At 44.5% G+C, this 12460-nt stretch overlaps 1 protein-coding gene across 5 annotated transcripts; it reads right to left on the reverse strand.

Annotated features, from left to right (window-relative positions):
* Positions 1-1457: 1457 nt before the first annotated feature.
* On the reverse strand, positions 1458-10531 carry ZNF597 (zinc finger protein 597). 5 transcript variants are annotated; one of them, XM_072835514.1, is made up of 4 exons: positions 10400-10531; positions 9959-10045; positions 8381-8507; positions 1458-6492 (listed from the first exon to the last, which is right to left on the reverse strand). In XM_072835514.1, exons 2-4 carry the CDS (start codon positions 9989-9991, stop codon positions 5387-5389), a joined length of 1266 nt encoding a protein of 421 aa, XP_072691615.1. In that variant the 5' UTR covers positions 9992-10045; positions 10400-10531; the 3' UTR covers positions 1458-5386. The 5 variants fall into 5 exon arrangements, with proteins under 5 accessions (XP_072691615.1, XP_072691612.1, XP_072691611.1 ...); XM_072835511.1 differs by having other exon boundaries at positions 10290-10400; XM_072835510.1 differs by lacking the exon at positions 10400-10531 and adding an exon at positions 10143-10356.
* Positions 10532-12460: the final 1929 nt, after the last annotated feature.

A 12460-nucleotide genomic window follows, 5' to 3' on the forward strand; every position in this document is an offset into this window, starting at 1 on the left:
AGGCAAACAGATCAAGAGCTAAAAAGCTTGAGTTCTGTGTAGGGCTTTTGTTTTGATGCCTCAGGACATTCCAAGGAAGACACGTGAATATAGGGATCTGGAATGCAGGGAGAGACACAGTGGAAAATCTGGGCGAGACACAGTGAGGTCTTTGTAGTCATGGAAGTGGTGAAGCTCGTTTGGGGGGCCCCTGTACTCAGGAGAGCCCCGGGTACAGTACGGAACAGAAAGAAGCATGTTAGAATCCGGCCGCAAGGCACAGCCGCAGAGGAGACTGGCGCTGGGTCTAGACAGGTGACACACCACGCAGAGCACGTCGGAAGCACAGCGTGTCCCTTTCAACAAGCCAAAGGCACACAAGCTGGCCGAGCCGGCAGCTTCGCGTTGCCAAAGCGGGGTTCGTACCCGGGAGGGAGCGCGGTCAGTGCCTGGGGTCCAGGAACGGAGATTCGTCTGCCTCCCCGACGGTCACACAAGGTGCAGAGGACGAGACTTGAGGGACCTGTCGGCAGACACTGTCGGCCCCGCCGCCCAGTTTCTGTGGAGACCGCCCCGCAGTGGGTTGGGGGGGGTCGACTGACCCCGTCTAACCAGCCGACAGGTGCCCACTACCAGGCGCCCGCCACTCACGGTACCTTAGCCTACCAGACGGCGCGCAGCCAAGCGGCCTGAAGAGGACGCCGGAAGTGGGCGCGCCATTTCCGGTTCCCAGCCGGGCGAGCGGCTCGCGTGCATCATCTCGCTGGTGTTCCCGCCGGCCTCCGCGGCGGGCTGGGGGGGCGCTCCGTGGCCGCGCAGAGCCTCTTGGGAGCGGTATGGTGCGTGAGCTCTCCCCGCGCTGTGCGGCCGCGGGTGTCGGGCTCCCAGTACTGCGGTGGCAGGGCCGCGGCTGCCTCAGTTTCCTCTGCGTTCCGGGGAGCTAACGATTTGCACCTCCATGAGGAAATGGTTCGAAGTCACGCATTCACATTCCAAACCCACAATCCCGCCAGTCTTCACAACTCGCTGCGGTCCAGAACCACTGACGTGTAGAACAATGTCACGCCATCGACATCCTCAGAGAATAGCATTTATTAAATGCCAAATCGCACATCAGATCCTGGTGGAAGCGTGCATTCCAGAGCTAAGAGTGTTCAGAATACACCGAAATTGGTAAAATCAAAATATTAGACAATACAAGTGCACGTGACAAACATACTTCCGAGTTATCCAAACGAACTAGAGCTTGCCGCATATTCTTAGTTATATAAATGTGCATTTATGTTATATCCCCAGCCTCTCCAGGCTGTTAATGCAAGGAGGGATGTCAAAAAATAAAAGATGAAAACCCTGTAGTAGTCAGATGGGCCGTGAAAAGATGGGTAATGATCATTCTGACATCGGATCGATAGCGTGCTCAATCTACAAAACTAAAACAGATGAATATACATGCTTCAAATGAGAATCACTTAGTTACATTTTTAACAGATGGTCAAAGCAAAAACACTTTATTACTGAAATCATATAAAGATAACATTCAAAATAGATTAATTATATATAAGCTATTAACTGCCTTGTACACATACTCAGTAAATAGGCAGATTACTTTGAGAAGAATCTGGTATCAGATTGTGTAACATTCTACAGACATCAGAACAATGACAATTATATGGAATCTCAGAAGTCAAAAACTCAAAACACGATTAACTGTGAAGTATCACTTATTTTAATTCCCTCTATACTGGATTAGTCATTTTCTGTGTTAAATGGGGAGATGTGAATAGCCAATTATTTTGAGTCCAACTCCTTTGAGATTAACAACTAAATCCTACATCTTCCTTAGTTATAAACTGTTGACATCCGAACTCTACTGAAATAATGCTGTTTGTTTCAATGATGGCTGTTAATACACTCTGATATTCAGGCGATCACATTAAGGACTTGTTTGATACACCTTTTCATCTATGCATCAACAACAGAAACCACATTTGTTCAAGAGTCAATTTCTTCAGTACAAAGTTCTCACCCCGCACACTATGTCAACATCCATGCTGCAACAAGTAGTGAACCAACGTTCGTAACAATAAATTTCAGCATTTCTCATCCCTATATTAACTTTGTTAATACTGACATACTAAGCTAATATCTCTGAGTTCATGACAAACTGTGAAATCGATCTCTATCAGTCGACGCTATCAACAGAAAGGTGAAAAAGCCATCATCATAAAAACAGCATGGATCTCACTGGTGGACTGACCAACATTTTAGGCTCAGAGCAGCTTGAATTACACCCAGCAAATGTTTTTTTTTTTTTTTTTCCAGCAAATGTATTTAAGTGCAAGTGCACAATAAGGCAACACCTGAAAATATGCCTCTTTCACAGTAACTGACACTCAAAATTGTTTTTTTTTAATTTTTAAATTCTTTTGCATCCCAGTCAACAATGAGTATTACACCAAAAGGCATTTTAATTACACTCATGTGTATGTTAATATTTTTATAAAAGTACTATTTTTCTCATCTCTTGTGGAGGTTTGGCATAACCTTACAAAATCTGGAAAATAAAAATGTAAAACATGAATTTAATTGTGAAGGAAGCCTCATCTGGAAAGGTGACTTCCCATACTGAGGTACAAAACAGCATTTATGGCATAAATTTTCACCTTCCCCCATACTGTTGTAGGAGCAAAGGAAAGCATGACAGCTTCCGTCTTTTATGTCAGCCCTATTCTGTCCAAGTCCTTCTAAGCCTTCCCTACTTTCTGCAGCAACTGCGCAAGTAGGGGCCTCTTTCCCAATTTCATCTCCTGCCCTGCAACCCTGTTCAGTCAGCTGAAACAAGAGAACTCCTAATAATGTGATGACACAGAAGCAGGAAAGCTGGTGGGTAGTGCTTTCTGGAATTTAGCACAGATTATTATATCCCAAAGTTGCCTAATAAGAAATTGAACTGGAGGGACGCCTGGGTGGCTCAGCGGTTGGGCGTCTGCCTTCGGCTCAAGGCGTGATCCCGGGATCCGGGATCGAGTCCCACATGGGACTCTCTGCGAAGAGCCTACTTCTCCCTCTGCCTATGTCTCTGCCAATCTCTCTCTGTCTCCCATGAAAAATAAATAAATAAATAAATAAATAAATAAATAAATAAATAAATAAATAAGAAATCAAACTGGAGGGATCCCTGGGTGGCGCAGCGGTTTGGCGCCTGCCTTTGGCCCAGGGCGCGATCCTGGAGACCCAGGATCGAATCCCACATCAGGCTCCCGGTGCATGGAGCCTGCTTCTCCCTCTGCCTATGTCTCTGCCTCTCTCTCTCTCTCTGTGACTATCATAAATAAATAAAAATTAAAAAAAATAAAATTAAATTAAAAAAAAGAAATCAAACTGGAGACCATCTTTCTATATACAATTCTAAGCTCCCCAGAGACTTGCTGAAGAAGAACCTACAGATGACCTTACTTTTTAAGACCCTAAAGCCCCAACAGACTGGTGTCTCATATTGAATGCAGACATCAGAAACAGAGAGTTAAGTGTGACCTTGACATTCAGAGCACAGGGTCTCAACTGGAGATCTGCAAACAAGAAACAAGAAAAACAAAAAGGGGGATAGGAGTTGATGAGCTGGGTTAGGGTCTCCATTTCCCTCACTCACCAGGAGTATTTTCTTACCTCTAAATGATGTTAAGAGCTTACAGCAGTAGCCATTATCTTTTTGTATACTCAGTTCCCAATCTGCTGTTCTGTAGAAAGACCACATCTTCCAGGTACTACTCTCCTAAAGAGGTCTATTATTGATCACCAGGTTCCCCAGTGATAACTCCACTTTAGTCAATGGTGTGTACTTCTATACTACTTCAGTAGAATAAGACCATTCTCGCATCCTGATCAAAAGTTCCTTAAAAACCAGTTTTGCTGATGGAAACACAATTTTTAAAGAGACACTGTATGAATGTATATTTGCAAGATTCCCTGTTTTTTTAACATTAGTGACCATTCCATTCAATATTTTGCTCCTATATTTATATGTAAAGCAGTATCTAAAGACCTATGTATTGTCAAATAGTTCGGTTAAACTCTTAGCCATTTCCCATATGTATTTTTCTTTGGAGATGAGGAGGGCATGTTTTTTTAACCAAAATCCAACTAAAACCATAAAGACTGTACTCTGTAGAGTTGCAATCTCTGATCTGATCATAGGGATAGGAGTTTGAACTGGAAGTCCTAGGGAATCTTTCTGTTGCTTTATTACCATACATGTTAAGTCAGGCTCAGGCTTGGAATAAAGCACAAAGGTAGTTAAAAGGTTCTAGGATGCATGTGCACAGGGTAGCCTCCACGATGACCATTCTTAACCAACCTTCCTGGCTGCTGGCAGTCCTAACACAAATACCAACACATAACAGGGTTAAGAATGTCAATCTTTAGCACCAGAGAGACCCAAGGTTAAATGCCAGCTTCAGCACACAGCCATTTTTATCTAGGCAAGATACTGACTTTACCTCTGTGGGCTTCAGTTTCCTCGTTTATGAAACAAGGATAGCCCTTCCTCTGTCAGATTTATCCTGAAGATCAAATTAGGTAATACATCTAAATCATCTAGCATGTTCATTAAATAGTTACTATTATTCACAGAAAGGCAGGTAGTGTGCTTTGGTAGAGACTTAGAGGTAAATCCTTTCAAAGAGGAGAAAGTATCTTTCCCTTGATCAAGTCCTGGCAACAAAAGGCTACAGTCAGAGAGCCAAAATTCCTTGTAAATGAGTCACAAAGGCCAGTAGCATCAGATCTGAGAATGGAAACTCTACAGATACTAATAGCCATCATAGTAGCAACTTGTCCATGTATTTGGGAACTTTTCATCTCAGGTATAAAAGCTTCTAAACCACATCAGAAATTCACGCGTGATATGCCATCCCTTACAAATGTTACATTCCAATAATTACAGACCAAAAAGTGTAAGACAAATACCAGTGGATTACTTTCCCAGATAATAAATCTGCAGACCTGGCAAAAAAAAAAAAAAAAAGAGAGAGAGAAAGAAAATTCTCTTTCTTCTAAAACTTACTTAGAAACCATGTAACAAAATTAAAGGAACTTCTAGCAAAACTTTCATTTTAATGAAAACTGATATAAAAAAATTCATTATCATTCTCTAGTTCATACAAATGGAATGTGAACAGTGAGTGAGTTACTGAGTTAGAATCCTGGCTTCATTCACTAGCTGTGTCGTTGATTATGCGTCCTCAGTTATAAAATAGAAATTATATAGTACCTAAAGCAAGGTTGTGCTGGAGACAAAGTGACATGTGATATAGAATGCATGTAAAATCCCTAGCACATAAAGAGTAACTGGTCCCCAGTTTTCAGTATACATACTGAAAAGTACAGCATTAACAACAACTTAGTTTATTTACATGGTGGTTTTTTTATGTTTTTGCTGATGAACAATGAGATGCATATACAACTTGAAACTTTTCCCACACATGGTACATTTAAAAGGTTCCTCTCCTGTGTGGCTCTTCTGGTGGCATGCAAGCTCTGAATCCAAAATAAAACTTTTTGCACATGTTTTGCATTTGTGGGGTTTTTCCCCTCTATGAATGCTCTGATGGGAAATTAGCTCAGAGACACGAAGGAAGGTCATCGTACACTCAGGACATTTTAAGGGTTTGAATTTTGAGAACAAAAGCATATTTTCCCCACAGTCGCTGCAGTGTTCAGAGTCATCTTCATGTCCCTGCTCAGGAAGGATAAGGAGCGAGGGCTTCCCAAAGCACTTCATACACTGAGTGCAGTCGTACTGGGTGGCTAATGTGTGTGTTTTCTCATGCAGAGCAAGATTTGTTTTCTGACCATATTTACTGCAGTCAGTACATTCACAGGCTTTTTTAGTAGTGTGGATTTTCTGATGCTGTGACAATCCTAGGAGCCACAAAAAACCTCTCCCACAAATGCCACACGTGTAGGGTTTCTCCTTTACGTGGACATTCATGTGCCGAGACAAATGTGAGTGCTGGCGGAAGCTGCTGCCACACTCAGCACACTTATAAGGCTTCTCGCCAGTATGGATTCTCCTGTGTGTCCTCAGGTTGGCTCTATGATTGAAAATTTTCCCACAGTCACCACATTTATGTTTTTTCTCCCCTGAATGAGTTTGCTGATGCAAAACAAGGTATGAATTATCACTGAAGCTTTCATCACATTCAGGACACTTGTACAAATTTTTGGCTTCTTCCCCAGGAAATTCAAGAATTTCAGAAAGTGCTTTGGTTCCTAAACATTGAGATAGTTCTAGTAATGGGGTTTGGTTTTCAATGGTAACTAATAGGCTTCTAAACCTCTTCTTGCAAGCAGGAGCTCCACCTGATACTTTTCTTTCTGGGTCTCCAACTCCAGTTTCAGATTTTTCTGGGTAATAGACAAGGGGCACAGCGATGGAGTTTTCTGGGGAAAGTTCTTCAAATCCCGTAGACTCTAGATTTAACTGCTGTGGAATCTCAGTCTTGCCTTCCCCTCCTGTTGATATAAACAAAACAAAGCAAAACATAGACAACACCCTCAAGAGGTGCTGGGGAAAGAACATGCTGGTTACACAGGGACCAAGAATCTGTAGATGGCTTATCCTAGAACCCAGGCACCAATTCTATACAAAATCAGGCCAGCAGGCTCTACTGACTTTCCAGAGGTGATCCTGTGATGGAGGAAGTGGAAAAGAGTTGCAACTAAGTCAGGGTCCAGTGGGATAGGAACAAAGGCAATCTTGGTAGCCATTGTTTAGAGGAGGTTTCCAGTTAGTCTCCTGAGTCTCAAAAACCTTTCATCATTTAAGTAATCTGAAGTGACCACTGAGCAAACACAATTGGAATATGAGACGGGAAGTCATATTTAAGAGAGAAAGAGAGCAAGTGGCTATTTTCTACCTAGCAGATAAACACTCTGGTTATTAGAAATAGTGTTATTGTCACCCGGAGAGTTCTTCAAAATTTCTTTACCTGTCCTGGAGAAGAGATCAAGGTAGAACTACCATGCATACAACAGCCAAATGGTAACTGGTCTCACTGCTAGGATGGCTGACAAAACTTGGGCCTGCCAAAAAGCATTCTTCTGTAGTATCTGTCCAAATATTCTTAATTTATAAGGCTACATATCAATATAAAAGGGGTCTCTCCTTACAAAGAAACAGCCCTAGGACTGCCCCAGTGCACTGCCTAGAAAGGATTTCTGGGCTGCAGTGTAGTGTGGATATCCAAATGATAGCCAGTAGTTTTGCTGATTTGAGGAGAGCAAATTCAGGGATTACAAGATGGCTAGAATTTGACAACAAAATACTGGGGATGAGGCAGGTGCCCAGGCGCCATCTAGGTAGGGCACCATTAAGACCTGGGCTGAGTATTAACCTGTAAGTGCACATGGGGAAACTATCCCAGACTGGGAAAAGAACCATCAAAAGGAACAGACAATCTTTAGAGTTCACATCATACATAGTTCAATAGTTATGTTCCTGCCAGCCAAGGTGGAACACACAAGGCATTAGGCAGTATCCTCAGAAAGACAATGGTTCAGCAGCAGGTTAAACTGGCCCTAGACTAAAGGCTGCTCTGTATACACCCTAACAAAGCAAAAAGCAAGCCCTGAAAGGATCTTACTGATCCCAAGTAACTTAAATGCAAAGTCCAAAAATATTTTAAAAACAACAAAAGCCAACTATGCAACAACATAAAACTCACAATGTCCAGCACCCAATCAAAAATGATCAGACATGTGCAGAAGCAGAAAAATATGACCCATAACTAGGAGCATAATCAATGAACAGAAACAGACTCAGAAATGACACAGGTGATAAAACTAGTAGAAACAATGTTAAAATAGCTATACCTACACTTCTTATGTTCAAAAAGGTAGAGGGAAAGGCACATGAGGAAGAGAGAGGTGGAAAATATAAAACATAAGTTATGATGTCATTCCAAGAGCCAACCCTAGACAGAGGCAAACTCTATGTGGCATCGTTTCTGCATATAGTTTCCCTTATGTGAAAATGGCATAGAACCCCCTTAAGAGTAAATCAATTTTGAATCTTTAGCAAATGATAGTAACCTATCCTTATGAGGTTTTGAAAGTAAAATTGTTACAGTCACTATAACAAGTACTATAACAAATACTTGGGAAGATTACCAGATACCATCAGGTCTCATGCAAAAACCAGTCACTGTACTCAGTAGGATTTTTTTGTCTTAAGAGATCATTTCATCGTTTGAAAACCTCATTGTCCAGCAAGTTCTTGTCATATCCACATAGATCACCCAGAGATAGGTCCCATGCCCCCATACCAACATGTGAATGAGACATGAAATCCTGTCCTAAAACTGACCAAAGTTCCAAAATGCAGGAAAAACAACTGCCTTACCCATCAAGGCCATGTCCTCGAAACACTCCAGTGTAGTGTCTCTGCTGAGGGACCTCTGGGCAGGATACAGACTCACACACTCCTCTTGAGAAAAATATACAGCTAGGTCCTCAAACAGCAATGGCCCCTGAAACAACATGAGAGCCCAACTCAGGACAAGAGGCCCCAAGACCACCTCCTTACTCGGTTTGAGAAGACACCAGAGCTAGAAACATTAGAACCCAGGGAGAAAGGGGCATGGCACTAAAAGGTTCCTGAGTGCTGGGGATGGTGTATAAATGGGTTCTAAGGGTGATGGTGGAAATTGGGAAGGAGTAAAAAAGGGACATAATTTTTGAGGCAGTGGTATAAGGGCCAAGACGGTAAACTGTAAAAAGTTCTAGAAGAGACTTCTAGAAAAGATGAGGGACCTCTCGGGAAGGGAAACCATCACATATGACGCTCTAAGGGAAAGAAGACTGAGCAGCCCAGGAAGAAGCATGAAAAGGGACAGGGGTTCCAGTGTTCTCCCAACATCCTTCTGCTTGCTAGTCTCTCCTTCTTGCACATGACACTCACTGCTAAGCTCTCTTTAGAATCACATCCAGGCCTAGTCCTGCTTCCCTATTTTATTTTATTTATTTTTTTTAAATTTATTTATTTTATGATAGTCACAGAGAGAGAGAGAGAGGCAGAGACACAGGCAGAGGGAGAAGCAGGCTCCATGCACCGGGAGCCCGACGTGGGATTCGATCCCGGGTCTCCAGGATCGCGCCCTGGGCCAAAGGCAGGCGCCAAACCGCTGCGCCACCCAGGGATCCCCCTGCTTCCCTATTTTAACAGTCTTACAAACCAATAGAACCTCCACGATTAAGAATCTCCTGGGATGGACAGCTCAGGTGGCTCAGCGGTTTGGCGCCACCTTCGGCCCAGGGCCTGACACAGAAAACCCAGGATCGAGTCCCGCGTCGGACTCTCTGCATGGAGTCGGCTTCTCCCTCTGCCTCTGTGTGTGTGTGTCTCACGAATGAATAAATAAATAAAAATCTTAAAAAAAAAAAAAAAAAAAAAAAAGAATAGCCTGGGGTTGGGAATCCCTGGGTGACTCAGCGGTTTAGCGCCTGCCTTCCGCCCAGGACGTGATTCTGGAGTCCCGGGATTGCGTCCCACATCGGGCTCCCTGCATGGAGCCTGCTTCTCCCTCTGCCTGTCTCTGCCTCTCTTTGTGTCTCTCGTGAATAAATAAATAAAATATTTTTTTTTAAAAAGGAATTGCCTGGGGGTTTTGTTTGTTTCTGTGTTTATTCAAAAGATATGGGATGACCCTAGAATTCTGCACGTTTGAGCAGGATTCCAGAAAATGACTTTGAGGTCCTCTGATAGCTTTCTCCAATGGGCCCTGCTCCCGGTTGGCGGTTCTGAAAGGAAACGGAGGGATACACCGTTTCTCCCACATGCCTGGTCTAGGAGAAAAGACAGCTTGGTCAAAGGGCTATTGGGACTGGGAGCCCTCCCACCGAGACGGGCATTCCCAACCCTCTTCAAAGGAGGGCAGGCAGAGGCCGGACAGTAGCAGCAGGAACAGGGACCTGGTCTTACCTGGGCCCCGGTTGCTGGGAGCGCGGACGCCATCCCCGTGGGGTGGGAGTGCCTTCCTCAAGTGGCTACACTGACTTCAGGATAGATCTGGGAGGGGAGAGAATGATCCTCAGAAGGGCCAACGTGGCTGCAAAGCCCCTCATGCACTCCCAAGGCTTCCTCGCTTTCCCAACCCCTTTAAGACCTGAGCCGACCGCTCCTCTCCGCAGCCCAGCCTCGGAGGGCATGACCCCCAGGCGGGCCAGGTCCCACCTTCTGCTCCGAGACTGGTGATCTTAGAAAGCCTCCCGCCACCCCTGCCAGAAATAGCACATGGCTACGCCCAACCCACACTCCTGACGGAAAACCGGGACCACTGCGAGGCTCCCACGCTCCTCGACGCTGGAGCTGCTGGGAAAACCGCCGGAAACGGCCCGCCCCCATGTTTTTACGAAACTCTACCCTGTGATTGGTTAGCGGTACTCCGAAGGGGGCAGTCTTTCTCGTGTGTTGACCAATCAACTCCGTTAGCGGAGGACCGATGACTCACGGGGCATGCTGGGAGATGTAGTTTTCCGCCCGTCTCTCGAAGTAAGTATTTCCGGTTCCTGTGCCTGGGTCTCCCGCGTGAGCTCCTGCCGGCTTAACCTGCAGCTAGTAGGGAGGAGGTTAAGAGGTCGGGTGACCTCTAAGCGACGTAATGTTGCAGGGAAGAAGAAAAGCAAGAAGACAGGGAGACTCCAGAACTCGAAAGACTATTGGCACCGAAATGTGGGTCCAGCCAGGGTGAGGTGAGTGGGCAGGAGTGCAAGTCCTAGCCTTGGCCTGAGCAGTCTTCTGTGTCTTGGGCTGACTCTGAGGCTGTGTAGTGAAAAGGAGTGTGTTCTGCGTCGACAAAGTTCAGATCAGCTTCGGCCAGGTTGCTAGTCTCCGACCCAGTGCATTGTGGGGGCATTGTGCCCCGCGACTGCAGCCCCGCCGAGCCAGGTCAGGCTCAGAGCCACAGCCGATCTCAACCCGGAGTAGAGCCGTAGGCTTGCTTCTCAAGACTCTGTATGCCTTCTGATACCTCACATTCGACCTGTACTATGGCCGCGTATTTTACACCTCGCTGTGCCGTGGTGTAGGGATTTGGAATTTTAAATTGGGCTCCTTCCCAAGCTATGCCACTGATTGCTTGGGTCATCTTGGCCAATATACAACTTTGCTTTCCTTAATGCAAAGACTTCCAAATGCTTCTCCTCAGAGAGTAATTTCAAATAAGTTGTCAGTTTACAAAGCTAAAAAAGCAAGGATGATAGGTACCTTAATAGAAAATTCTGGGTAAGTCTCTCTCTCTCTCTCTCTCTAAATATATATATATATGTATATATATATATATAAAGATTTTTATTTTATTATTTATTCATGAGAGACAAAGAGAGAGAGAGAGAGTCCGAGTCACAGGCAGAGGGAGAAGCAGGCTCCATGCAGGGAGCCTGACGTGGGACTCCATCCGGGATCTCCAGGATCAGGCCCTGGGCGGAAGGCAGGCACTAAACCGCTGAGCCACCCGGGCTGCCCCTGTTTTCTTATTCTAGTGCCAAACATGTGCCAAGATCTAAAAGATTACTCAATAAATGATTGCATGATTATTGAAACAATATTATCAGAATTGACAAAATAAGGAGTGGGAAGAGGTGGACTATCAGGACAGTTTCATCTGCAAATAACAGAAAACCTAACAGAATTACGTTCAAAAGTAGGGCAGGTACAGGCTGGTTAATTCAGTGGCTCAATGACACCAGCAAGGTCCCAATATTTCCCTGTTTCTTCTCTGTCTCCATAGTATATTGGTGAAAGTGAAAATGAAATCCACATAATAAATGCAGACATGCATTAGGCCAGGTATCCATCCTAAATTAACTATTATCAAGGGTAAGAAGACTATACCTACCTTCATTGGTTTGGACCAACCATAGTTCATTCCCTGGAACTGGGGGAAGGACCCAGCCTCCCCTGGCCAACTACCTGCACAATATTAGGGCTCTGTTGGAAAAGAAAAAGAAGGAAGCAGAACAGATGTCAGATAGGTACTAAGAGTGTCTGCCACAAGTGACATTGACATAAAAGAGCTAGGCCTTCTGGGAATGGGTCACAAAAGAGGTATCTGGGGGTCCCAGGGGGAAGGAAAAAGCTGGTGGAAGGACAGGTGGAAGAATGATAAGGAAAAACTTCCCTACAGGCATATAATTCAGTCTTACTCTTTCAGTCTTGGTCTCTCTTAACACTTAGCAAGATTAATCTTTCAAGCTCCTTTCTTGATCTACCTGTTTAGTTTTGGTAGTTAGAGGGTCTAGGGAAGATTTTGTTTCCTCTCCCATTTCAAAGATAACCCTCTCTCTCTGGTTATCCAATGAGTTAATACCACAAGCTTCACTTCTGATCATTGGAAACTGTGTTTATTTCTTTGTAATGAGGTCAAAGTTCAAAGGTAAGAGCCACGGGGCACCTGCGTGGCTCAGTGGTTGAGCCTCCGCTTTT

Source organism: Canis lupus, chromosome 8 (genome assembly GCF_048164855.1).
Source record: "Canis lupus baileyi chromosome 8, mCanLup2.hap1, whole genome shotgun sequence".
Taxonomy (NCBI): Eukaryota; Metazoa; Chordata; class Mammalia; order Carnivora; family Canidae; genus Canis; species Canis lupus.